Source organism: Ictalurus furcatus, chromosome 1 (assembly GCF_023375685.1).
Source record: "Ictalurus furcatus strain D&B chromosome 1, Billie_1.0, whole genome shotgun sequence".
NCBI lineage: Eukaryota > Metazoa > Chordata > Actinopteri > Siluriformes > Ictaluridae > Ictalurus > Ictalurus furcatus.
In genome coordinates this window covers 7,668,364-7,696,338 of record NC_071255.1, presented here as the reverse complement: position 1 = coordinate 7,696,338, position 27,975 = coordinate 7,668,364, and the positions used below count along the sequence as shown (strand labels likewise).

The 27,975-nt window shown below is 39.0% G+C and overlaps 1 protein-coding gene across 1 annotated transcript; it reads left to right on the top strand.

Annotated features, from left to right (window-relative positions):
- The first annotated feature begins 932 nt into the window (after window positions 1-932).
- On the top strand, window positions 933-23,928 carry ywhabl (tyrosine 3-monooxygenase/tryptophan 5-monooxygenase activation protein, beta polypeptide like). Its single transcript, XM_053623041.1, has 6 exons — window positions 933-1,044; window positions 4,798-5,103; window positions 15,264-15,387; window positions 19,564-19,727; window positions 20,881-20,976; window positions 22,830-23,928. Exons 2-6 carry the CDS (start codon window positions 4,810-4,812, stop codon window positions 22,887-22,889), a joined length of 738 nt encoding a protein of 245 aa, XP_053479016.1. The 5' UTR covers window positions 933-1,044; window positions 4,798-4,809; the 3' UTR covers window positions 22,890-23,928.
- The last annotated feature ends 4,047 nt before the right edge of the window (window positions 23,929-27,975 follow it).

Sequence of the window (27,975 nt, the reverse complement as noted above, 5' to 3'; positions counted from 1 at the left end):
TCTTTACATTCTTATGGGGTGTCAGGGCGTTAATCAGACCTCCCCTCAGTCCACTACGTAATCTGCACCCTGCACATCCCTCTATGTAATTGTGGACAGACTGTTTTTGCTCAAAGTCTGGCCACGTCATGCTCTGACATTTTCAGTCACCTGAAGAATGGTTCCTCTTCTGTTTTTCCTTACACACCACAACTAATGCTGGAGCATCACAGTCACTGAATGTGCACTTCTGACCAGAAACCTATTTACAGATCTAAATGCAGCTCTCGTTTAAGCCACTTTTCTGATTGAAATCCAGTCAGTCATGTCCCAATATCGAACCTGTTTCGATATTATTTACAAAAATGGAAAAATTCAGCTTAGTTTGGCCAGTTACCAGATGCCAAAACACAGGCTGAGCTGGTCAAACTGGTAGACCATCTTTGTTAGGTAGTAAATGCTTGGAGAAAGCCAGCAGTTTCCGAATGACTGCTACTAAACTTGTCTAGATTGTAGTTATTTTCCAGAAAATAAGACAACACGAAGGCGGTTAGTGAATCTCAGACAAGCGTTGATCAGTTTAGTCAAGTAATAAGAAAGATGGAAAAGAATTTAGCAGCTGCTGGAGATGGTGTACTAACTAGATTAATCAGCTCAGCCTGTGTTTTGGCAGCTGCTAACTACTAAGCTGGATTTTTCAGCAGGAATACAACATGGCAGGATGTTAACTGCTTAGTTATTATATCATATACTACATTTGTCTGTGTTATGCACCACTCCCTTTTGCAATTCCATTTTACCTATGACAAGTATGTACTATATAGTAGCTACGGTACATTCTAGTACGGTTGGACTGCTTGTTGAAACACAGGCTGCTAAATCAGGCGTTGCCTTGGATACCGCTGACGTAATGGCGCCCGGCTCCTTGCTCAGCCCCTGGGGCCGGTCTGTGATTGGAGGGAAACCCCGTGCCGAGCGCCACTGACCCCCACGAGAATCAGCTGTGCGCAGCAGTTAGCCAGCTTTCGCTTAACAACAGCATCCTCATCCATCACTCTCATCCAGGTGAGACATTTTTATTAGCTCTCTAGCTTGATTTCCTCCTGTTGTACCGCCATAACGTTACATCCATAACACAAGGATTACGAATGATCCCTGGTCATGTATCTATGCCTGTGACATAAAATAGCTCGTAAGGCGGTCGCTAGCTAGATCGAGCCTTCCGACTAGGTTAACTCGGTTGCAATGCGGCTAACATGCTGAAAATGGCGTATATTTCATTATCTAGAAATGTAAAGTACAATTGTTGGCTCTTTTTTAAAAAATAAATAAATAATATATATATATATATATATATATATATATATATATATATATATATATATATATATATATGTATATGTATATATCCATGAGATGGCTGTAAACCTGAACCAAATGAGTGAGGTCGCGAGCTCCCTGGCAACAACATAGAGTACAATAACGCAATTTGGATATGCTCGTCTGTTTTAGCAATGCTATTCAATTCCCCACCCCACCAAATCAGGCGAGGAAGTAAGTTAAAAAAAAAATGAAAGTGGTATTGACGAGGTGGTCCAGATTGAGCTTGAACACGGGCAGGAGCAGACATGTCAAACTCGCTGAGAAATCGAGCGGGTTAACATCACGAAAGCATCCATTATCAGTGATAAAGCAGCAGCTAGCTAGCTGGCTTTGTCCACAAACCCTGGAGTCATTTTTTTTGCTCTCAAATGTTGAGATTGTATAATGTTAGAGCGAATAAATATATATATATATATATATATATATATATATATATATATATATATAAAATATGAATGTATATATGAATAGGGTGACGCTACGCTAAGCAGGATAAAGCGCTTTTCACTGAGGACGCTTGTATTGTAATATGCTCTGCTCGTTTATCTCAAAGCTAAGCTAGCTATGATGCAGCTTCACGTCTGTATTATTGATTTTTTCTTCTTCTTGAGCGTCTGTATTCGTTAGCTGTAATGGTGTAGAGCTTTTTTTAATTATTATTATTATTTATTAAAAAAAAAAGGAAAAAAAAAAACACCCCACTGGGCCAATGAGTATCCGAGGGAAGAACTGGGTGTGGTGGGGAATAAAGACACATCCGCATTTTTTCCTCGTGTGTTAGTGCTACTTCGTTGTGTGTCCCCTGTATGTGGATGATATTTTCCCCCCTTCAAATGTCGCATTTGTCATATTATTTCTCTTTTCTTGCTTGAATCATGCGTTTATTGTTTGCGTTGCTCAGAACGCTAGTTTTCTGGCTAAGCTAACTTGCCTGTAATGTCTTGTTGTATGAAATGAGCAAGTGCGAAAAGAATGGTAAAAAAACCAAACAAACAAAACAATAATGGCACGTTATAGGTGACTTTTTTTATTCGATACGCCTAGAAGAGGATGAAATATTTAATATAATACGTGAGGTGTGCTGGCAAATTGTCCTACCTAGTGAGACGTTTCGCGCATGCGCACTTTCGCCCCCCATGTGATGCTACTTCATATATTTTAGTTCTGGAGCCATTTTCTGAACAGGATATGAACCCCTGGTCTTGTACATTATTCTGATAAGGTCGTGGTAATAAAGTAGGCGACCTACTTGAGGTAGTGTTTTACACATGGTCAGGACGTTTACATGGACGACAATAATCCAATAATTAAGACAATAATTAAGACAATATTCTGATTGAGAAACCATCATGTAAACGGCGATTTGTTGATGACCTTAATCCGACTAAAGTCATACTCGAAGTAAACCCAAATCGAATTAAGACATGTGGAGTATTCATGTTTTTAAGAAAAGATAAGATAAACTCGAGCAGCTCAATTACACACACACACACACACACACAAAAACCCGATAACAATACACATTAAATAGGATTAGATTAGGAAAAAATGTCTGAAAAATATATAGTAGTAAAAAAAAACATAATAGTAATATGTACACTATGAATACCTCAATGTAAGAATAATTACAGATGAGTAATACCTAGTTTATGTACAGATAGGTGACAAATGAAATATTGCACAGTTCACAGGAGAGGATCAGCAGCCGAGAGTAATAAATTAATAAATGTTTTAGTCACGTTATCAAAGTGCATTATAGACATGTACACTCCTTAATCGCACTATTAATGTCGTGTGGGATTTTCACCGCATTTTGCGACAGGACACGTACACACACGGCAGTGCTCAACCGTTTGACGGGAAACGAGAACACGGCTGCGTCCGAAACCACGTACTTACCTTCTACCGTATATAGTAGGTGAAATACATGTATTTCGGCTACTATATAGTAGGCGCATATGGAGTTTCAGGCGCAGCCCACGGCTTCAAGCAGTCGTCTGTTTGTACGTATAGCATGATAAATAATTAACTGCACTTGAAGCTTTCATAAAATTAAATATTAAAGACGAAGCATATGTTAATACATGAAATTCTGGAGGGAACGTCGGACGGCGTGCCGCGGTGACGTAATGACGTGTGCCGTTAATCAATCTATGTTCTATAACATGTAAAACAGGAACGTGAAAGGAATATACTGAAAGTGACACATGTAAACACCTTAATCACAATATCACAATAAGCTCAATAATTAGATTACTGCTCTCCATGTAAACGTAGTCAGTGATAGGACAGTTTGATCACTCTTTACAATAATGATTGTTTTCCTGCCACTTAACTTGACGGATGTCCCCAAAATGCCTTGTTTTTCGACCCTCTCCATAATATAGAAGAATCCTTGAATAATATTGTAAAAGTTGATATAGTAAATGAGTCTGGTTTAAGGTCTGGTCTAATACTATCGCCGCTGGATATTGCAAATCACTGGCTCACAAATAGCTTTTTATCGGACATACGCTGCACTACATGGGTCGCAGGAGCCATTATTTCATCCCCTATATAGGACACTTGTGTAGGGAATTCTCATCCATTTGGGATACAGCCTAAATTAATCCAGTCACCGAAGCAATCCTTCTTCCAACGTCCTAGTCGGTCAACATTGTGTGTAGAATATCACAGAATATCAGAAAATGCCCAGTGTGTATGCGTCAGAGCACGAGGAAATAAGAAAATGTGCTGAACAGAAGGCGTCAAGTCCATAATATGGAAACATGTGTTTAACAGGCATCATTCTAAACATTTTGGCTTACCAATGACCTCGTAGCCTCTCTGATGTAATCAGGCTTTTTTTTTCTTTTTTCTTTGTCAAGAATATCTCAAGGGAAACAAAGAATTGGATCTACATGTGTGAGTGTACCAGGCTCTTTAATAAAAAGCCTCACTGCCCTGATGTTACTTTGATGTATGTAATAATATACATGTGTATATAATTGATCAGTTCTGGAGCTTCCCATCTATTGCACATTTTAACATGGGCACTAGCACACCCATTTGAACATCAGAAAGAATTTGTTAATGTGCTGAAGCGTTGGGGCCGACATGTGAACAGCATGCAAATGTGTTGAGAGTAGGCCTGTGACTTTATCATACATCACCACCTAACCTCGCCTATAATGCTTAAACCCTTATGACCCTTGGATTTGTATTTTGCATGTCTCTTGACTTTGATCTATCTGATTACACACCCTGTTAGATTCGTAGACAATTACATAGTTACATTATATTTCTGGGAATCCACAAACACCAAATGGACTTGCGTCCGACGTGGAGCAAGGGTAATGATTATATTTTGACTTGTCCATGATCTCATCGTGCGTCATAAAAATTTGTAAAAATCCCAAAGCTGAGTGAAATAAGCACACATAAATTTCCTTCTAGCTCTGAGCAGCCATGGACACAAGTGAACTAGTGCAGAAGGCCAAGCTTGCAGAGCAAGCCGAGCGCTACGATGACATGGCAGCTGCCATGAAGGCAGTGACGGAGGGCGGTGCCGAGCTTTCAAACGAGGAGCGCAACCTGCTCTCGGTGGCCTACAAGAACGTAGTGGGCGCACGCCGCTCCTCCTGGAGGGTCGTCTCCAGCATTGAGCAAAAGACCGAAGGCAGCGAGAAGAAGCAGCAGATGGCAAAGGAGTATCGTGAGAAGATCGAGAAGGAGCTGAAGGAGATCTGCAATGACGTGCTGGTAAGGGCGACATATTCTTTTCCAAGCTGTTTATAGGCACAACAGATCAGAATCTTGTGTGGTTTGTATATGATATAGTATATATTTAGAGTACAGTGTGTGTGTGTGTTTGTGTATATATACGGTATTGTCCTTGAGCTTCATTACAAAAATCTTTCCCTTCATAATATCACTGAAGTGTTTCAAAATGTACTCATACAAGTTGAACAAGTGGTGATGTTACATTATTATATCCAAATAAGCGCTCAACATTTTTGATATTTAGAATCAAAAATCTGTAGTTCAGTCTTTATTTTTTGATTTGATGTTTTCTGTATACAACAGTGCAGAGTATCGGGTAAAAACACGATTAAACTGTTATAAATAAGCCGTCTGTACTGGATTTTGCGGTGTTTTTTTTGGGAGGGGGGATTGTTGCAGCCAAAATGCTTGATTTTGATTTTTTGTGAGGTTTCTTTGTGCTTTTTTTTGCGGAAAACTACTTGAACCGGCGAAATTGCAATTGCGTGAAATTGTCTTTCACAGTGATGTTTGTTGGTAAATGAGACCTTTTAGCTGTACTCATGTTCGACTCACGTGAATCAACGAGGGCTTCGGCTGAATGTGCGTTGTGGTGTCACGTGACGCGTCTTGGCCAAAATCTGTGGTAATTTTGAAAAACGCAAGCTCCTTCGAGTTTGCTTGATTTGCGTTAATTTCTGAGATCGCAAAATCCCGAAATCCTGGAGGGACTGAATCGGGTTAAACTGTTGTATCGACGAGCGCGCGTATAAACATAGCTAGCTAATTAACCCTGGTTAACACTAGCCATTGGAACACGAGGACACTGACGATGAAATTTATTGCTAATTTGCATGTTGAATATTGAGGTTCCACACAGCACTGTTGAACGCTTGAATCCGATTGGTGTTAAGGGGTTGATGAATTTCCTCTAAAAGCAGCACGGACAGTGGTGCTGGCTGCAAGGCAAATTACAACGCCATTTTAAAATCACAACAATGGTAACAACGTACACGTGGACTTGTATGGATCAAAACTGTGATGGTTTTAAAGAAAAATATATAATCATTGCCAAGGTAAATCTTTCTGTAAAGGGATATTTGTTTAACATTTATACAAGGAGTATGTTTTCCTCCCTTAGAAAGTCTTCAGAGTTGGTTTCTTGTGGTAACGTGACAAGCTGCTTGTATCACTAACCATTCCTCAATGTTAAATGTAACTATACATGGATAGCAAGCACAATGTGTGGTACTTTAATTAATGAAACAATTAATTCCTGTGGTATAAGCGGAATAAAGGACTTTGGGGCGTGATCATTTTCTCGTAACGTTATGTCTCATCGTGTTTTATTCTTTGCACATAACGTGGCTGTACATGCGTAATATCATGGTTTAATTTGGTCCAGAAAACCTCAATGACTGTACCTAAGAATGGCCAGGTGGCAGTGTATCAGGTTACCTGTTTAGTCATTCCACAAGTAACGGCGTGATAATCTTCATAAGACGTTACTCTATTTAGTGCTCATGAGCACAGAAATTCTTCAGCCAAGCCTATCAGATTAGCCTCGATCTCATTTGTCCCAGGCACAAGTGTCCTTATTCCTTTGGAAAGGTGGCGCAGGTAAGAGCACTCCTCAAGTGAACACTTGGATTAAAAAGGTAGGATTTAAAAAAAAAAAAAAACCACAACACATCTGCGTTTATTCCTCTGGTAGACACTTGCGGTTAAGTATTCAAGGTTTTTGTCAAGGGCCTAACGGTGATTATCAGAAGGACCTGGGGTTTGAAAATCTTGTGATCAAGTCTAGTCCGCACTACATGATTTAGTCGCAGACTAATTTTGGAACTTACACTGACTACACGGTCGTGCGCAGCAGATCCCTGAATCCAGTTTATCATCCGTCAATTTGTGTGGGAGAGTGAGGGCAAATTTCCGACTATAGGAAATTGTTTGTCATGTAATACCCAAATGATTGTAAGGAACACCACTGTGCGATTCCTGTGGGCACACGGTATAAAATAGTGGCAAAATTACATGATATACAGATGTTTGAGAGGAAATGTAAAAGGGTCCGTGATTCTGAGGTTTAGGAAGTCGTGTATTCTGAACTCCAAGCCACCACTGCCTCCTGATAGTCATGTATCTGTTCTCTAAAAATCCCCATGCATCTGTGGTCTAACAGAAACGTGGACTATGTTGGGAGTCTAGCTTGGGAAACATTGCCTAAATATAATGCTCGTCATCATGTGGACCTGCTTATTATATGCTTTATAGCCATGTGTACAACAGGATAAGAAGCCCATGGATTATTGTGCCATAAGAATTCGTTTGGATATAAGAATGAGAAAAATATTTGCTTATTATTGCTTATCTTGGTGCAAATAAATATTTATTAATAGTAGTAGAAGGAGGAGGAGGAAGGAATTCCACCTGTAGCACTTGTTTACACCTAGTATTAACAATACTGTGTACATGTATTTTAGCTTGCTAGAACATGTCAAACAGACAGAAGGTTCAGGTTCATGTCTGGTCATTTTGTTTGTTTGTATTCTGAACATTTCAGACCATGCTGTTTGTTTAGCTGAGCAACGTTTTGGTTTCTTTCTTGTGCTTGAGATTGACTGTGCTCCATAGCTGCGTTTACATGTAGATTCATATCCTGTTAATACTCTGACTGTTGGCTCAGTCTCAGTGAGTACGTTTACATGGACAGCAGTAATCTGATTATTGAGCTTATTCTGAATAAGACAGTATTGTGATTTAAGGTGTTCACATGAGTCGCTTTCAGGATATTCCTTTCATGTTCAGGTGTTACATGTTGTAAACGTAGATCGATTAACGGCACACGTCATTACGTCACCGCGCCTCGCCGTCCGACGTTCCCTCCAGAATTTTACGCATCGACATACAGTTCGTCTTCGTTATGGTACCGTATACAGTTTTGGGTGTTTTTATTTTTAAATTTTGCGAAAGCTTCAAGCCGCTTGAAGCCGTGGGCTGCGTCCTAAACCGCATATTTACCATTATAGTACTAAATAGTATATTTACTATTTAGTAGCCGAAACACATGTATTTCACCTATTATATAGTAGGTAAGTACGCGGTTTGGGACGCAGCCGTGCTCTCTTGCTTGCCGTCAAACGGTTGAGCGCTGCCGTGTGTGTACGTGTCCTGTCGCAAAATGCGGTGAAAACTCTCACACGTCGTTAACAGTGTGATTAAGGTGTGTACATGTCTATGATGCACGTCGGTAATGCGACTAAAACAGGTGTACTCCACATGACTTAATTCCATTTGTGTTTACTTCGAGTAAGACTTTAATCGGATTAAGGTCATCAATAATCGCTGTTCACATGCTAGTTTCTTAATCAGAGTATCGTCTTAATCTGGTTAATATCGGAATATTGTTGTCCATGTAAACGTACTGAATGACAAACATTGAAGTAAACTGATTGAGGCCAGTCCGAATGAAATTTCTGTTGTATTGCATAACATGGGTAATCCTTTTTAATAATCCGTTAAATAGAAGAAAAATAGTTACGTAAAGGTTCGTGTCTGATCTCGTTAAACAGAATCAGGGGTGTGTTTGAGTCGCGATTTGTTCTTTGTTGTGTCAAAACTATTGTGTAAGAAAACACTTTTTCTTATTATTATTATTGATTTAAAATAAATTGAGCTGTTGGCTGGATGAGCAGTGGCATGGGCATCAAACTTACATTCTGAAGCAGACAGATGCAGGATGTGAATTGACCTCAATTATATTTATTGTGCAGTTATTTCCCAGACATTAGCATTCAAAGTTGTTAAGAGGCATTTTAAAGATAAACATATTTTGTGTATTTCGTGTCATTTTCATCAACCAGACCATCCTTATCCCAGAATGCTGTGCAAATATAAAATACCGACCAATCTCATTGAGGACACGCATTCTTCTTCTCCCTGTCAGTAATAACGCTCGGATGAGGTTTTGCTTTGGTGAAAATAATAAACTCGTTAGAAACACAAGCAGCACGATTAAGAAGCTGAACACACTGTCTGGACCCACAGCCTGCTTGTTGTTATAGTAACGTTGACACTATACATCGCTTCCTGTATGCGCAGAACCTTGGATCAGGTTCCAGATAACGTGTATATAAATATATAGACCAGTTTAGGATACATTGAAATAGTTAATAACACGCAGAATTGTTTACACGTGAACAGTGTGTGTGCGTCTGTGTCCGTGTCCATACGATTTGTTTTCAGGTTCTTGCCTGCTCCTGCCAGGTTCTTCGATGTTGTTGATGTTTTGCCTTTGTCGTACTGACATGCCACGGGCTTTTTAATACACCAAAATGAAAACCGTGTAAATGAAAGCATGGGAAAGGCTGGCCAAGCTCACTGGCTACGCGTGTATTAGCACTGTGCTTAATTATCATGTGAGCGATGCGACAGGGCACTTACCAGGCTATCAAACCTACTTGATGCTGCAGAACCATGAAGGTACAAAAAGTGCAACAGGATTTCAGTCATGAGTCGCGTTTGCTAAAAGAACAGTTCAGAGATTCATTTGCTGTTCTTTTTGTATTGGAATTATATTTAAGCCTGTACCCTAATTTTTAACATAAGAGTAAAAACGTAATCCAAAAGCACTGACCTAGAAAAAAAGAAGAAGCATAAATTGGGATTAAAAAAAGAAAAGAAATCAAACAGCGAGCGACATGTCTGTGACGTGAATTTTTCTCCAAAATGAGACAATTCGGTCAATAGCGTAATATTTAAGAGCCTGGTTAGGTTGATCGAAACGAACTGACTATCAGCAGCTGCTTAGCAGTGGGAGCACGCACACCGTCTTAATGAATTTTGAGAGGTTAAAGCTCTCTCGAGAGCATTGGCATGATCGAGTGTCACACTTCAGCCGTTAAGAAAAACCCTCATGACTGGGAGGCTATTTCTAGAGCAAGTTTCTGCGCTACAGTGGGTTAAATGCTTTGTTTCTGAAGCCAGTCCTTGGGGCCTGCAGATTATCACACTTTTTTAAATGATTATTACTATCCATCCATTTTCCGTACCGTTTATCCTACACAGGGAACTCGGGACACAAGGCAGGGGACACCCTGGACGGGGTGCCAACCCATCACAGGGCACAGTCACACACAACACATGTCTTTGGACTGGGGAGGAAACCAGAGTACCCGGAGGAAACCCGTGAAGCACGGGGAGAACATGCAAACTCTCTGCACACGGGGCGGAGATGGGATTCGAACCCGCAACCCTGGAGGTGCGATGCAAACGCAAAACAATATGGCACACCTGAACAGACTATTCAGAGTGGCTTGATAGAGATGTGTTGGGCCCTGAGGGCTGCTAGAGGTAACACTGGCCAAATGTATTATTAATTAGCATATAGGCAACAAATAGGGCATATTCTTTTTGTGTGTGTGGAAAGTTCTGTATTAATGTCAGCTTGAACATAGATTTTTTACATTTATTTTGAATGAAAACGATAACAGATTTTGTCCGTACCAGTCTCTTTCAGTTTCATTTCGACTGTAAATCAACCTCGACATCGCCACTTCATTCAGTGTACGTGATTATCTTGAGGACTCGATACTTGTCCTGATGCTGTAGCATTAACTACCATTTTCTGCTCATTCAGTTAAAACAAAAATAAATAAAAAATCACCCAGTGGAAAGGCCAATTAACTGAAGGGGAAAGGACTCGGGATGCGAAATACGCACGCTTCTTGTAGCGATTACTTTCACTTTGCGTTGACTCTCCAGTGAACTTCATGTGCTTCAGTCTTGTGAGCCAAAAGATAACAAGTCGGTGGGTCTCTTTGGTCGGTTACAAAATGGAGGAGCTGCTTATTAAGTGGCCCTAAAATGAGACTTTTACCTCACTATTTTCTTACTGTTGGTTGGTTGGGGGGTGTTTTGTAGATTTGCAGGGTTTTTTTTTTCACTGCATACTACGATTGGCATCTTTTGTTAATCGTTGTCGTGACGCTTGGGAAGAGTAATACTAATTTACTGACTAACTAGTGACCTAGGCTGCATGTCTGGTCAGTGTATTTTATCTGGCTAAATTTAACCTTAAATGTAAAGGTTGTTTCTTAGTTGGAATGACTGTGTTCAGACTATCACTCAGCGCGTTTACATGGACAACAATAATCCACTATTAACCCGATTAAGACAAGACTCTAATTAAGAAACTACCATGTAAACAGCAATTTTTAATCTTATTAAAGTCATACTCGAAGTAAATACTAATCGAATTAAGACGTGGGGAGTATTCCTGTTTTAGTCACATTATCGACCTGTATTACAGACATGTACACACCTTAATCACATTATGAATGTCGTGTGAGAGTTTTCACTGCATTTTGCGACAGGACACGATCTCACACGGCAGTGCTCAACCGTTTTACGGCAAACAAGAGAGCACGGCTGCGTCCGAAACCACGTACTTGCCTACTATAGGCCTGTAGTAAGAGAAATACATGTATCTCGGCTACTATATTGTAGGTAAGTACACGATTTGGGACGCAGCCCACGGCTTCAAACAGTCGTCTATTAGCACGTATAGCATGACAAATAATTAACCACACTTAAAGCGTTCGTAAAATTAAAAATAAAAACACCCAAAACTGTATACGGTACCATAACGAAGACGAACTGTATGTCGATACGTGAAATTCTGGAGGGAACGTCGGACGGCGTGGCGCGGTGACCTAATGACGTGTGCCTTTAATCTAATTATGTTCTATAACATGTAAAATGGGTACATGAGAGGAGTATTCTAAAAGTGACTCATGTAAACACCTTAATCACATTATTATCTTACTCAGAGTAAGGTCAATAATTAGATTACTGCTGTCCATGTAAACGTAGTCACTGACTACGTTTACATGGACAGCAATAATCTAATTATTGACCTTACTGTGATTGTGATTAAGGTGTTGATATGAGTTGCCACGACGTTCCCTCCAGAATTTCACGTATCGACAGACAGTTGGTCTTCGTTATGGTACCGTATACAGTTCTGAGTGTTTCATTTTTAATTTTACGAAAGCTTCTGGTGCAGTTAATTATTTGTCGTGCCGTACGTACAAATAGACGACTGCTTGAAGCCGTGGGCTGCGTCCCAAACCGCATATTTACCTACTATATAGTAACCGAGATGCATGCATTTCACCTACTATATACTGTAGCAGGTAAGTATGCGGTATGCGACTAAAACAGGTATACTCCAAATGTCTTAATTTGATTTGTGTTTACTTCGAGTATGACTTTAGTCAGATTAAGGTCATCAATAATTGCTGTTTACATGCTAGTTTCTTAATCAGAGTACTGTCTTAATCGGGTTAATATCGGATTATTGTTGTAATGTAAACATACTGGCTGTGCTCCACTGAACACAATTGAAGGCTTGCCTACTCAATAGGTAGTCACTGATAATCCAGTAATTCAGATGCTCATATTGTCCCAGCTTTATTATGTCCGTGACATGGATGTGGTACAGTTTGAATCGTGGAATTGAGCTGAGTCACTCTTGCACATGCTCTACTGTGTGTGAAGAGTGAAAAGCACAAATCTTTTCATTAACCAAGTATGCAGGCTCTTTGGTTAAAAGCCGCTGAAGAGCGTGTCCTTTTTAATGGATGTACTAAGAACGTTATTTATTTATTTATTTATTTATTTATACACACAAATAAACAGTCTAAAAATATTATAGTGAATGAAATCCAAATTTCTGTTAGACAAAACTGATCGATCTAAACTATGGCTGTTAGTAAATATGTAGCCTCAACATTATTATTCTATAATATTGATTATTGGCATCAGTGTCCATAGATGTTCTGTCCAGCAGTCAGTAGAAGTTATGAGTATGTCAAAATATCTTTTAAGCTAGTGTGAAAAGTAATTGTACTCTTGATCTCCAACGATCACCTGTGATCGGATTTCATACATAGTTTCTTCCGGAGAAATCTCACACGTTGATTACGTCAGTCTTCCGCTGCTTTCATTTTCAGGCAGAAATGTCCTGCAATATATATATATATATATATATATATATATATATATATATATATATATATATATATATATATATATTTTATTTTATTTTATTTTATTTTATGAACCTTTTAAATGTATTTAAGAAAAGTATTTTGTTGCAGAGCGCAACACTCTCATGCTGTGCAGGTTAGATGTGTGCATCAGGACACTTGTAATACAGATAATACAGTTCCTGTACTGCTCATAACTCCATTAAATATGTAAATGAACACAAATCGGGTCATTTTGTTTTGCACATTAAGCTTATTTTGCAAACAAGCACATAAATGACCGCCAAGAGTAAACAGCTCCATAACTTACACTTCAACGTCAACACAGTGCCATGGCTACGGACTCGGTTGTTTACACAATATGCAAAAAAGCCGAGATTATCAGGGGAAACGCAAAGAATTCATTTAACCATCAACAAAACACCTCAGTGTACCAAAATCCATCAGACAAGGTGAGCACACGTGAACACTATTATGGCCAGAAACACGGCTGAAATTATGTGTTTGGTCGAGGGGGGACACAAGTGAGTGCTGGAAAGACATCGTTGAGATTTTACCTGCTCAAAGATATACCAGTCAAACCACCTTTTCTTAGACATGCACAAAATGGCAACAGAAGTGCACTAAAACCAAAAACAATGAAATATGAATCACTATTTTTTAAAATGTTAAATTAAAATGTAAAATCAACTCGTATAATGTATTCTGTGTGTGTGTGTGTATCTCACCTTTCCATTTATTGCACATTTATAAGCTAAAGACATTAGTGGTGGTGATGTACTTTAAAATTGAACATTTTTTAAAATACAGTATCCGTTCTTGGTTTTCATTAATTTTTATAAATAATTGCTCACATTTTGATGTTCAAAACACTTTATTAAAATGTTTGAAGCAAAAATGTCTGCCTAAGTCAGGGGCCGGAAACCTTTTTTCACCGGAGAGCCATTTTTTTTTTCTTTCATTTTGGTTAATGCATCTCTCTCTCTCTCTCTCTCTCTCACTCACTCACTCACTCACTCACTCTCACCCCCCCCCCCTTTTTACTATCATAAAAAACAGAGTTTTTCAATAACTTTATTTGGGTCCATAGACAACTCAAAAACAAACAAATATGCAACAAACAATAGGTAACATTGCAATGTGGAATGGTTGCTTTTCCCTCTCTATCTCATGGGCCATCATGACGGTGCGGTCATGCACTGACCGATACTCAACATGCATGACTTTACATATCCTCCATCAATAAAATGTTTTCCTTGTCTTCAATCTCCAATGAGCCTGCAAAGCTGGCAGCATTCAGGCTTCCAGTTGCCCCTGTCCACGCTTACAGCTGCTGCTGTCCGGCCTGCAGTTCATGTTCCTTCAGCTTTCCCTACCGGGTGCAAAAGTACTGCAAGAGTAAAATCTCTCAACAGTTGATTGATTGATTTTATTTATTTTTAAATGAGGCAATACGTTCTGTGCAAATCAGACACAGCTTTCAATAAAAGCACATGTTTCAGTCCAGTCTTCCAGAATTCCCTCTTTTCGCCACCTCCACAAGCTAGCTAGGTAGCTGCTTGAATCTGAGCGTGAGAGGTTACCATAGAAACGTAAGTAGTTTGCCGTTGATTGGTGTCGCGACATGTGCGCACAACACTGCATACCTGCACTGGCTGGAACAGCTTGAAATATATTATTGTAAACTGACTTTCATTACTATTTCATTGCATAAGTTTACTATTGTAAACTTTCATTAACTTCGGTAGGCTGTACAACAAAGGAAACCGACCTCTAGTGACGTGTCTAAGTTTTTATCGATGATCTGTTGGTGAAGGGCAAGGCACCTGGCGAGCCACACGCTTTTTGTCGGAGAGCCACAGGTTCATGACACCTGGCCTAAGTGGGCTCTGTTGTTCTTTGAGGTTATGTTTTATAGAGCTTTATTTTCATCAATAGGGAAAGTAGTTTGGTTCCTCTGTTCAGTAACTTGCAAAAACGTCTTAACAGGGAAAAATGATACCAAGATTATTATTTTTTTGGGTCATAGCTTATATACTGATAACATGGGACATGTTGTCTGTTTTTGCACGTTGTTCACTCCTTCCTCTTTCTGTTTGTCTCTCTCAGGTCCTGCTGGACAAATATCTGATCCCGAAGGCCACCCCAGCCGAAAGTAAAGTCTTCTACCTGAAAATGAAAGGCGATTACTACCGCTACTTAGCCGAGGTAGCCGTGGGAGAAGAGAAAAGCTGTAAGCCACTCACTCATTCCCTCCATGATCTCATGCACTGAACAGGAGGTTAGGTTTGAAGCACAGTCCTGGGAGAGGAAGCACTGTCATCGTCTAGATCAGCATGTTAAGAACTAGCTGTCTTAATTTAACATGTTTAACGTATAAAAAGCCATTACCAACCTCCTGGATATACTTGTTCAGAACCCTGTCTTTTTTAAAAAAAAATTTAAGGTTTATTTTTCCCTGAGGTGAAAGTGTAAAGCCCATCTTGAAAAGGCACGTTAGTCATCCTCTACTGAACCACACCCTTGTCATTTTTTCCGTCCTGCAAATTACAGCTGTGAGCGTTAAGCAGTAGCATAACCTTTTTCTCAACAAAATGCTAGATACATTTGGTTTTATTCGTGTAAATGATCGAGTTTATTCCCCCTGTCCCTGCAGTCTGAAGAGTCTGAAGCCATGAAAGTGCCCTTGCGCGCGCACTTACTTTAGGGCATTGTGGTTTCTGCTATGTAACCATTTCCTTTTGCTCGAATAGTTCACTCATGGGCAAAGTAGAGGAAGTGATGAGGCACGTGAGGTTTTAGGAGGTTAAGACCCATTCATTAAAATGGGTCTACTCGGTAGACATTGCTACTACAGGTTTTAGACGGTGGTGTTTTCGAAAATCTTCAGCGTCCATATCACAGGAGCATTTTCTACAAGTTGACTTTGGTGGTTGTAAACGCAGTTTCGGTGTACATGAAAGAAGGCCTATATAGATAGATAGATGGCTAGATAGGAGTTTAATGCAGAAAGATTGTAAATGCAGCATAATTCCAGTTTCTGGCTTCCAGCAAAGTGAAGAGGGATGAATCATGTTGAATCATCTAGTCTTTTTGTGTGTATGGCGAGTCACAGACTGACTGCCTTCCTGTGCCAGGAAGTTTATGGGACATCACGTGGCAGAGAAGCATTGAGAACATTCAAATGAGCATGGCTATTCTGCCATGGTTCAAAGTTTATCAAGCAGCGTGCTCTCTCTCTCTCTCTCTCTCTCTCTCTCTCTCTCTCTCTCTCTCTCTCTCTCTCTCTCTCTCTCTCTCATTTATTTATTTATGGGTATTTTTAACAACGTTTTCATGTATAAAATTTAACCATTTATTTATTTAATTAAAGATTATTATATATAAAATTTAACCTACTCCATATTTTTTTTTTCAATAAAATGACTGTACTAAAAATAGATATCAGAGGTGAACACATTGCTATTTAATGGTATGTAGCATAGCGTTTAATTACTGGTGTCCTGTGATGAGCCAGTGCGAAGACCATCGATCCATCTGAGCATAGAGGAAGTTCTGCTAGTTATTTAATCCATTTATAAAACAGGCAGTCAATTGTATTCGCCAGAATGAGGAATAATGAGCTCTTTCTTTCATCCTTTCATTCTCTCTGTATCAGGGGTGTCGGTTAGATTGTGAACCTCTGAGGTGTATCCGGTTACATTTGGATTTTTGTCGGATTTCTGACAAAGAGTTGATGGAAAAACTTCTACTGCGTGTTTTGTAGAATAGCAGTTACTGGTGATGAATAAATAATGTGTGTTTATAAAATAAATAAATAAATAAACAGTCACTTGTCCAGCATGGTGCACACACGAGTAGAGATGGCACGGTACCTCTTTTCTTTTCTTATACTGGTTCAGAAACTTGAATATCAGTCACTACCAAATACCCATCCCATTCTTGTTCTGTTAAACTCTTTCAGACACACACATCATGTACATTTATAAATGTAATAAATGGTTTTTTTTTTTAAAATGATAATCAGTCCTAACAAAAGAAGAAAAGAAAATAAGTTCCAAAAATAAATTTCTTTTCCCGTTCCTACAGGCTCCGATATCCGATACGTTTTCTCTGATATCCTATTCACCTATTTTTGTATTTTATTTATTTATTTTATTTTTTTCGCGCTGGTATCGGCCTGACGCCAATACTGTGTATCAGATGAGTGCGATCTCTACATAACACGTATAAGAAAGAATGCAGTCACGCACACATGGACACGTTATTTCTGCTCTGTGTCCGGGTGTTTATTTTATTTTCATTTAGCCACATGAGCGGTAGCTTTCTGTACCAGTGACATTAATTGATTCTAATATGTATTCAGCTTAGCTCAGCATGACATCGCATTGGTTTCTTTAGCGGTTTCTTCTTTGTGTGTACAAGATTTTACCGAAAGACAGTATTATCATATTTTTTTTTTTTTTAAACGTTTTCCCTGCCCACTGTAGACCAAACAAGTTCATTCAATACTAGTTAGTTTGTTAGTTGAAGCCATACCTAAACCTATACAGGTTCTCCATCATGTGTTACAGTTGGAAGTTTGAGTATTTTTCGGTTTCATTCATTTAAAGACCGTTTTCCTGCTGCTACTTGGTGAACGTTGCTGCTACAAATTTTTACGTATTTATTTAATCTTGCTAGACGTTGTAGAAAATCTTCAGTTTCCACATCTACACAACACAAATTTAGCCAACTCATGGCTTCACGGTTTCTTTTGGCCTGTTTGTAATCTAACATTTAGACCTTACGAACACAATATGGCATTGGTGTAACTTGATTAAGACACTTTCACTACTGACTGGTTGTGTTGCACCATTAAACTTGGTTCAGGGTTACGTTTTGCAGCTTCTTTAAAGTTGCCGTCAGGTCTGAAGTGGCCTTTCTGTACAGGAGGCCCTGCAGCTATTTTGAGACGACCTGTGCATGTGGCATTTGCATAGGCTACAACATAATATGCAAATAATGCATAGATTGTGTTTTTGTCATTGTACTTCATGTGAAACGCGTTTAAAAAAAAAAAAAAAAAATGTGCATGATGTAGCTCACCTGCTCCACCCAATGAACACTCAGCTTTACTAGCCACATACACACACACACATACTTTCACTGCCTTAGCATTTGTTGTCATGTAAACAAAATTGGTCAGGACTTTAGAAAAATGGCTTCTTGAAGCATGCTTACTTGCTGAGTTGCACTAATGCACTGTATGGCCGTATCAGCCAATCTCATCATTTTAAAGAAACTTTTTTTTTTAACTCATTTTAGAGCAGTCACAGGCATTGCTGTTGATTTATCTATAAGTTTTTCTTTAAGTAGTACACTAACACTGCTAGGAATGAGAAACCCTTTCAACAGGCTAATGTTAGTAATGAATAACACTGAACAGCCACCAGTTAGTATTATGCAAATGGATCATGATCACCACGAAATTGGTGGCTATCGTATTTCGTTTGTTGTAGTTTGCAGCTCTATGCTAGATTCCTGCTTCTACTGCCTGGAATAATCTCGTTTAAACTTCCTCTGCATCAGCGCTGTAATGAAGATGGACTTCATAAACCAGGGTATCCCTGATTAGCAAATTTATGTTTCCGACATTTAGCGAAGCTTGCCAGACTTGAAGGCGGCGACTTTCTGGCAAAACGCAGTGTAAAGTCAAATATTTGGAACATTTCACAGTTTTCAGATCTTTGCCCTGACTTGCCCCAAACCAAATAAAGAATGCGCACAGAAGCAGACTGGATACACGGACGGTTTTTACACAGGTGATTTCTTGTGGCATTCAAAAAGGAAATGCGTATAGCTTATAGTGTGTAAATCTTCTTTCATAGTTAATAAAATGCTACATAAGGTGACAGGGATTTGTGTGTGTGTAACGTTTGATTAGTGGTGGGAGGTGTACCAGTATAAATAAATCACAGTAGAATTTTAACCAGTGGAGACTTCTGCAGTTGTGCAAAACTCCAAATGCAGCAGACTTAAAGCAGTACCCTACTTACTGTAATACTGCAGCACATGCAGTCGTGGGCTTATGTTTGTTTGAACTTTCTTTTTCTGAATGTTAGGTGCAGAACAAATTCTGATGGGGTCATGCGGGATTTTTTGTGGCATCTCTTGATTGTTCATTCAGTTATTTTGTTGTATTTTCTGGAAGTTCGCATGATTGCAAGTCTAATTAATGCCAGCGTGCTATGCTGATTGGCGCACAGGAGTAGTAGTAATATTTTAACGTGTCCGTGATTACACTGGACATATCGAATGTGACAGTAAATTATATTGGAATGTGCTGGTTACACTGTTGGACCGAGCTTCTATTTAAGGCTTTGTTTTTCATTGGTTTTATTTATTGATTTTCTTCATCAATTCTCAGCTATCATCACCAACTCGCAAGACGCCTACAGGGACGCGTTTGAGATCAGCAAGGCCGAGATGCAGCCCACACACCCCATCCGTCTGGGCCTGGCACTTAACTTCTCCGTCTTCTACTACGAAATCCTAAACTCTCCTGAGCAGGCCTGCAAGCTAGCCAAAACGGTACGCAAAAACACCTCGACATGTTCACTGTCCAACCATCATTTGGTATGCAAAATTAAATTGCGCATAAGAAATTCTTAGTCTTAAAGACAAATGAATTTGTGCACTTGGTTGAAGTGGAAGGGCTGGCATATTAATAAAGATAAGATGCATTAAAGAGTGAGCATTTATTTCTTGAATACCTGATGATGAAACAGTGACGGACAAGCAGTCATGGAGAGACTGGAACACACTTGATGTGATGTGGACATGGCATTTGGGTTTTCTTTTCATGTGCTTTCACTGACTTTTTATTTGCCTATGGAAACACGTAGCAAATAAACCAGTGGTTTTCAAAGTGGGGGCCGGGGGCGCCCGGGGGGCCTCAACAATTTTGTGTGAAAAATAAATACATGATTTTCTCTTTCTCACTCTCAGACAACCACACACACACAATCAATTCCAAATCTAATGTAATTATGCAAGATGTAATTATTAATAAAAAATAAAAAATAAAAGGTGGGGATATTCAGAAGTCTGAATTTTTAATGTGTTTTAAAGACCATCTTGGAAAAGGGGGGCCTCGGTCAAATGTTAATGCCATTTGGGGGGCCTTGCCCTGGAAAAGTTTGGGAACCACTGATATAAACCAGCATTCGATGCTGACGTGTATACAACATATTAGGTTAGAAATATATCACAAGGTTTTTTCCCCCCACCAATCTTCAACTGCCTTTTCCGCACCATTCTGTGTAAACGCTAGAGCCAGGTGTGTGAATCCCAGACGAACGGTCATTTCTGAAACGCTCAAACTGGCACCCCCGAGCATGCCACGGCCAAAGTCACTGAGACCACATTTGTTTTTCCGTTCTGATGTTTGATGTGAACATTAACTGAAGCTCTTGGCCTGTATCTGCATGATCTCATACGTTGTGCGGCTGCAACATGCGTCGCTGATTGGGATACTTGCATAAATGAGCATGTGTTCCTAATAAAGTGGACAGAGTCTACATGGTGCATAGTATGCCATTTGAGACAGAAGCTCATGTGATCAAGTTGAGGCAGGAAGCCATGGCTGAGTCATTGTTTGAATAAAAACATTGAGGAGGATCTACAGTAAGATGAAGTGCTAAAAGAAATTTCTTCACATTTTTCTTCCTAAATGTCCTCTTAGGCTTTTGACGAGGCCATTGCAGAACTCGATTCGCTCAACGAAGAATCTTACAAAGACAGCACGTTGATCATGCAGCTGCTGCGAGACAACCTGACAGTGAGTTTTCTGATCTTTGCTTGCAGTATCGATTTGTTTATAGGTGGGATTATTCTCCAGGCCTACCTAATTTACAACATGGTACAGACTATTATTATTATTATTATTATTATTATTGCTAGGAACTATAAGAGAAAATAAGCCATTTGGAAATATAATATTTCATGTGCTATGTTGAGACTAGGTGTTATGTAGCCAGCTACTTCATCCACACACGACTGATCTAATTCAATTACTTCATTTAGCTAGCAAGTTAGCAAGGTAGGTGATCAGTGTACTAGCTAATTAGCAAAGCACTAGGGCTGCACGATTATGGCCTAAATGATGATCACGATTATTTAGATCAATATTGAGATCACGATTATTTATCACTAATTTATCACTATTGATCGATTTTAGGGACAACATATTTTTATTGCACTTTCACATTTAAATAAACAGACCGCCGCTTTCACCTCCATGTTGTGCTACATTCCTGCTAATGTACAAATCTTTGCATCAAATTAGACTGGTCCTTAAAGTGCATCATCACGTAGAAGCAAAATATAAATAAAATTGTACCCAAAATATAGGATAAGTAAAAATAAAAATGGCATCAACCAAATGAAAACAATCAAGGCGTATGCAGAAAAGGCAGTAACGGTGTTTACAGGAGGAGAGACGCAGACAAATCACACAATAGAGCGGCGCAGGGATGACGTCATTTTGTACCGGAGCCCGGAAGTTATCATCACACCGGTTCCCTCGACAAAAACCCAATAGGATTTTCACATAGGCTTTTGGATTATCGCAAAAAATAATCTCTGTGATCAACAAAAGGTTACAACACTAACACGTTTTGTCCATCAAGATCATTTTCACAAATGAACACAACTCTTATGAAGTTTGAAGCCTAAATACAATCGTCAGAAATAAAAAGCTAACCGTACGCTATAGACGAACTACACCACGGTCGCTCGACTTCAACGTCACCATCACCAAGCTTCCGAGAGCTTTACCAAACTCGATTTAAAAATATTTTCTATAATACAGATTTACTCTGTGGATGAATCTTCATCCATGTTTTTTTTTCTCTGAATTGTGCGCAGCAAACCTGAACCAGTTTATCTGCAAAGTTTCTTCCCGTTCGGCGTGATGACGTTTAATGTCCCCGACAACGTCTGTAGTCCCATTTAGCAACATATTAGCAACCGTTTTTTTTTTTTCTTTTCTTTTCTTTTCAATAAACGTAAAAGCTTTAAAAACCCACGAGTGGGGTTTTACTGGTGTACTTTGTCATAGAATAAAATGTGAAAATATTTTGAGCTTGTGTTCATCACAGAACTTATTTTAACCAAACTCCCATTCAAAAAACCCATTGACTTCGGGACGCTTGAACCGGAAGGGCTTAAATGCTAACTCGTTTCCGGGTTTCGGCATACAAAATGACGTCATCCCCATGTCACTCTGTGGTGATTGGCTGTAAGTTTAGGAAGCGCTCGATTTGATCTGCAGCGGAGTTTTCTATGAGCGGAGGATGAACTTTAAACGTCAGTATCGCAGTCGATCATGTTCATTTAATCGTGGGCAGTCAAAATCGTAATCGCGATCGATATTCGATTAATTGTGCAGCCCTACAAAGCAATATATAGCGTATAGAACGTACAAATCATGAAGGAAATTCAGGTTTCATTCTTGCTTACCTCAATGGGTAAGCTTCTCTCAGTCTGTACGCTCATCCTCCCCTTGTGCTGCAAGTGAGCACTCGTGCCGTCAACGCTGCGTCCTGGGGAAGTCGAGGAGAGCATCTTTTGAAACGTTATTGAAATGCAGGGCAAATGTATTTGGTGCTGATATTTGTCTTCCCTCCTCAGCTGTGGACCTCAGACAACCAGGGTGACGCAGAGGAAACCGAGGAAGGAAGAGAAAATTGATCCCCCCCCTTTCTCTCCATCCGTCCTTCCCCTGACATCTGGCTTTCATCATCCCATCCACACTGAGACCACCACATCATCCAGCTTCTGCCTCCTTTATTTCTTCCTTCCTTTCTTCCTTCCTTTCTTCCTTCCTTCCTTCCTTCCTTTTTCCCCCTCCTTCCTTTCCTTGTCACCATTATTAATCCACCCAGGGATGTGTCTGTAGGTAGGGGTAAAGAGAGGGAGGTTGAGGGGAGGTTTAGGGGGTTGTTCTGGGGGGGAGGAAGCGGGTAGGGAGTGACACTCGTCTGCTAGTGAGCGCATTAGTGTGGACGTGTGTAGGCGAGGGCAAGTTCTCACCAACAAGCTCTGTCTTTTACATTTGTACATCCTGTATGTCCATTTGCTCACTGAGTTGGAGTGTTTGCCGTACTCATTATGCACAGCTGCAATTTTTATAAGCGTTCTTTAAAAAACAAAATCGATAAAAACAGCCCTAATGTTTAAGCAGAGGAGTGGCAGTCTAGTTAAGAGACATCTGCTTCACATGTTAATAAGCAAGAACATACTGATTTAAAAAAAAAAAAACAAAACACAAAAAACATTCCATTTAGTGTCACTCTGTCAAGGGTTTTGTTTTGTTTTTCTTTCTGTATTGCGGGTGACCTTCATATTTCACTTTTCTTTACTCTTCTTTTAACATTACGAGGTAGAAAGGACCCCTAAGATCAAAGAGCACATACGCTTGATACTGATACCGTAAGACTGCACAAGCAGAGCATCAAGCATTCCTACGTGCATATACCGTTACTATTGTCCTGTTAATTTTTATTTTATTATTATTATTTTTTTTTTTCCTTTGATAATTTTTGATACTTGCCTGAACTGCATGTGGCTATGAAGTAGTTAATGGGGGTGGGGGTGTTTATTGTTGGGCTGGCTAGCATTTTTGTTTTCATGTCTTTGCTATTTACACATGAAACACCAAGCATAAATGTTATTTGGGGGAGGGGGGATATGTAATTTCATCTAAGTGTAATAAACAGTAATAATTTAACATTTTAACATGTTTGCCTTTTTTTTATTATTATTATTAAAAGCTATTAAAAGTCTATATGTCATCTTTAATCCGTCTCACTTTAAGATGAAAATGAGGTTTTTTTTTCATTAAACAGCACTGGTTGATGTTTAGAATGTAGCCTAAGTGCCAACATCAACGGTTTGGTCATATTGCTACAGCAATACTTACGGGAGGTGCCTGAAGATTACGTGTTTCTGCTTTTTTAAAATTATTTTATTATTTTTATTTTTAGCTAAAGCAGCCTTTCAGAGAACTTTTTTTTTTTATTTTTTTTTAAAAAAAAACAATTCACCAGCAGAAAAGACGATAAACTGGAACGCAGAAAGTGAAAGAAGCATTCATGAACATATATTGGGAGGATGGAAGCATGGGAACGAAACGTAGGAATTGTTGATCATTTAAGTTAAATTGGTATATTATATTCCTTCAAGAACATTCAATTACTCCTCACTGATGTAAGTTTTAAAAAAGGTACTCTTTACTAATAAAGTTAGAAGGAAAAAAAAAAAAAAAGAATCTGTTCTGAGGGAACTGCTATGTTGGCGTTAAAGATCTTCTAACCCTGTGTTAGAATTCTATACAAGTTAGACCATTAGATATAATGTGGTGTGAATTGGTGTTGATTTTGGTGAAAAATGAAGCGAATAGTTAATAAACAGGAAATCCAGGTGTAATATCTCATTTTAAGATTTCTCAAACATAAAATACATAATTGGTTTTAGGCTATTAAAAGTTCACGAGCCTTTCTATGGAGTAAATTCTTGTAGTAGATTGTGATGAAGGAAGAAATTTTGAGGTTGTGTTAACTGCCTCCATAATGATCATATAGATTTCTTTTGTTCCTTGAATGATGAATGGAAATAAGTGACCTGTTGGAAAAATGGGACTTTTTTTTTAATTATGTTTTGCAGCCATACCTGTTATTGTATTTTTCTACGCTGTGAGAAACCTGCAAAGCTCCATGAGTTTAAGCATCTGATGGACAATAGGAGAATACACTAGCCTGTAACCGTAGCCCAATTTGTGAACATTAACCTGTCCCGTTCTGAAAAGATCTCAGTTACCATGGTTACTCGTATATCGTCTTTGAGGAGAAAGGAAAAACAAACCCGATAACCTCGGGCACGTTCACTTTAATAGTGAAGGAAGTCTCATGTAGAACAGTAGGAAGGATTTTATCTCCATACAAACCAATATGATGTTTTCCAGTGTATCATGGTTTTCAGCATACAACTTCATATTTCTCTTCAGTGCCTTACAGTATTGAGTAATTTGGACGAGGAACCTGCTGGAGTATTTTTCTAATACACCTGGATTGAACACGTTTGTCCAGCACATCCCACAGGTGCTTGATCGGATTGAAACTGGAAGGCCAAGTCAACACCTTGAACTCACACCTTGTCGTGTTCCTCAAACCATTCCTGAACATTTTTTGCAGTGTGGCAGGGTGTATTATCCTGCTGAAAGAGGCCACTGCTATTAGGGAACACCGTTGCCATGAAGGGGTATACTTGGTCTGCAGCAGTGTTTAGGTAGGTGGTACGTGTCAAAGTAACAATTCACATGAATGCCAGGACCCAAAGTTTCCCAGCAGAACATTGCCAGATTCCTGCCATCTCTTCTCCAGGTAAGCGATGCACATGCACCCGGCTTTCCACATGATGTGTAAAAACAAAAAAAGAAAAGTGATTCATCAGACCAGGCCACCTTCTTCCATTACTCCATGGTCCAGTTCTGATGCACACATGCCCATTGTAGGCTCTTCTGTCATATCGGACCAGACAGGCTAGCCTTCGCCTGCCGTTTTGGAGATGTTCTGACCCAGTCATCTAACCATCACAATGTGGCCCTTGTCAAAGTCGCTCAGATCCTTACGCTTGCCCATTTTTCCTGCTTATAACACATCAACTTCGAGAACTGACTGTCACCTTGACAGGTGCCATTGTAATGAGAAAATCTGTTATTCATGTAAAGTTATGTTAAGGGATAAATTCGCACATTTAAAATCTGTATACCGTGATTATATGTTTCTGTAAAGCTGCTTTGAGACAATGCCCACTGTAAAAAGTGTTATACAAATTGAATTGAATTATGGCTGATCAGTACAATGATCAGTACAATGATCAGCCATAACATACACACACACACACGTTATATAGTGTAGTTTTGTAACTGTCTGTGTTGGCCATATATGATTTATTTCATACATAAAATGTGTTTGGACACTAAGTTTACACTGAAAAAGACTAAAGGATTTTTCCCCCCATTGGTCCTTTTTTCTTTTGCTAAATCAGTTTAACATTTTAGTACATTTGTAAATTTCAATTTCACTTTTACTGCTATAATGATTTTAACAATAGACACTGTCACAAAGTGGCTGTACAGAAATCTGGATATAAGTTTCAATTTAGATCCCTAATGTGTGAGCTAGAGGTGACTGTGACAAGGAAAACCTCCCTGAGATCACATGAGGATGATGTGTAAGCATTCATCTTCTATACCGCTTATTCTTCAGGGTCAAGGGGAACCTGGAGCCTATCCCAGGGAACATGGGACACAATGCGTGTGGGGTACACTCTGGACAGGGTGCCAATTCATCGCAGGGCACAATCACATTCATACACTACGGACACTTTGGACATGCCAATCAGCCTATTTTATTTAAACTTTATGGCAGCAGTTTCGGGAAGGCCCACATATGGGTGTGATGGTCAGGTGTCCACATACTTTTGGCCATATAGTGTAAGTTCAAACTATCAGACTGATATTACAGACCTTGCATTCTATGAGATTACTCTTATAATTCCCTAAACAGCAACTGTGTTTTTATTTTTATTTTTTATTTGAAGATTTGCAGCATGCTTGTATGACCCAAGCACTAATTAAGAAGCTGTTACTGTATTTGGACGTTCTCAAATTAAGGGATCGTCTCTAAAGTTACAAACGACATTGGTATACACGTTTCTAACTTCAATATCATTTGAAGAGAATGACTCACAGTCACAAAACCAACTGTAAGGTGTTCATGTAGGTGTCAGCTACAATGGCCACCTTTTAGATTTTTGAAATTTAATAAAATAAACTATCGAATCATATGTAAAAATGGGGGATGGGCTCAAGAGTCAATTAAGAGTTGCATGCTGTTAGCAGACTGCAGTAGGCATCATGGCCAGATTTATTTATTTATTTAAAAAGGGAAACGTAAAAGAGAAAATGACCTTCGGGCAAAGGCTGGTGGCAGAAATCTGTCCGCAGTTCCATAAACAGTTTTCAAAAAAAAATTGCGCTCAATTACCAAAAATGTCGGTTGAGTCAACAAGGCAGTTATCTGGTGGCCAGCTGACAGACATAAAATACAGGAAACAAATAAACATGTTTGAAATATTAAAACATTTGTGTATCATCAGTTCTTTGAATTATTTTATTAATAGGACATCTATTTTTCGAAGAAAACCATTAATCCCAATACGAATCTTTTTTTTTTCATGCATTGTAGAGTTAAATATCAAAAATCTAAAAGGTGTGCATTGTAGCTGATACCTACATGAACACTTTAGACCTGGTTTTATGATTCATTCTCTTCAAATGCTATTGAGCTTTAAATTATGGTATATTTTGTGTATGAGCCCATTTGGTAGTGAAATACATGGCAAATTTTTACATATGATTTGATAGTTTATTTGATTAAATATTAAAAATCTAAAAGGTGTGTATCATAGCTGACACCTTCATGAACACTTTACAGTTGTTTTTTTTTTTTTGTAACTGTAAGTCATTCTCTTCAAATGATGCCGTATGTAACTTTAGAGACGGTCCCTTAATTTGAGAACGTCCAACGTCAAGCCAACTTTATACCAGTGTATCTATTCATTCTTTAGGGCAGTTATATATATATATACACACACACACACACACACACACTCAGAAATTTATTATAGCCAATCCACATATCAACATGTTTAATGTAAATAATTAAGATCCTGTCAGAACTAAATGTTCCCTCCGGAACCTAAAACACTCAGC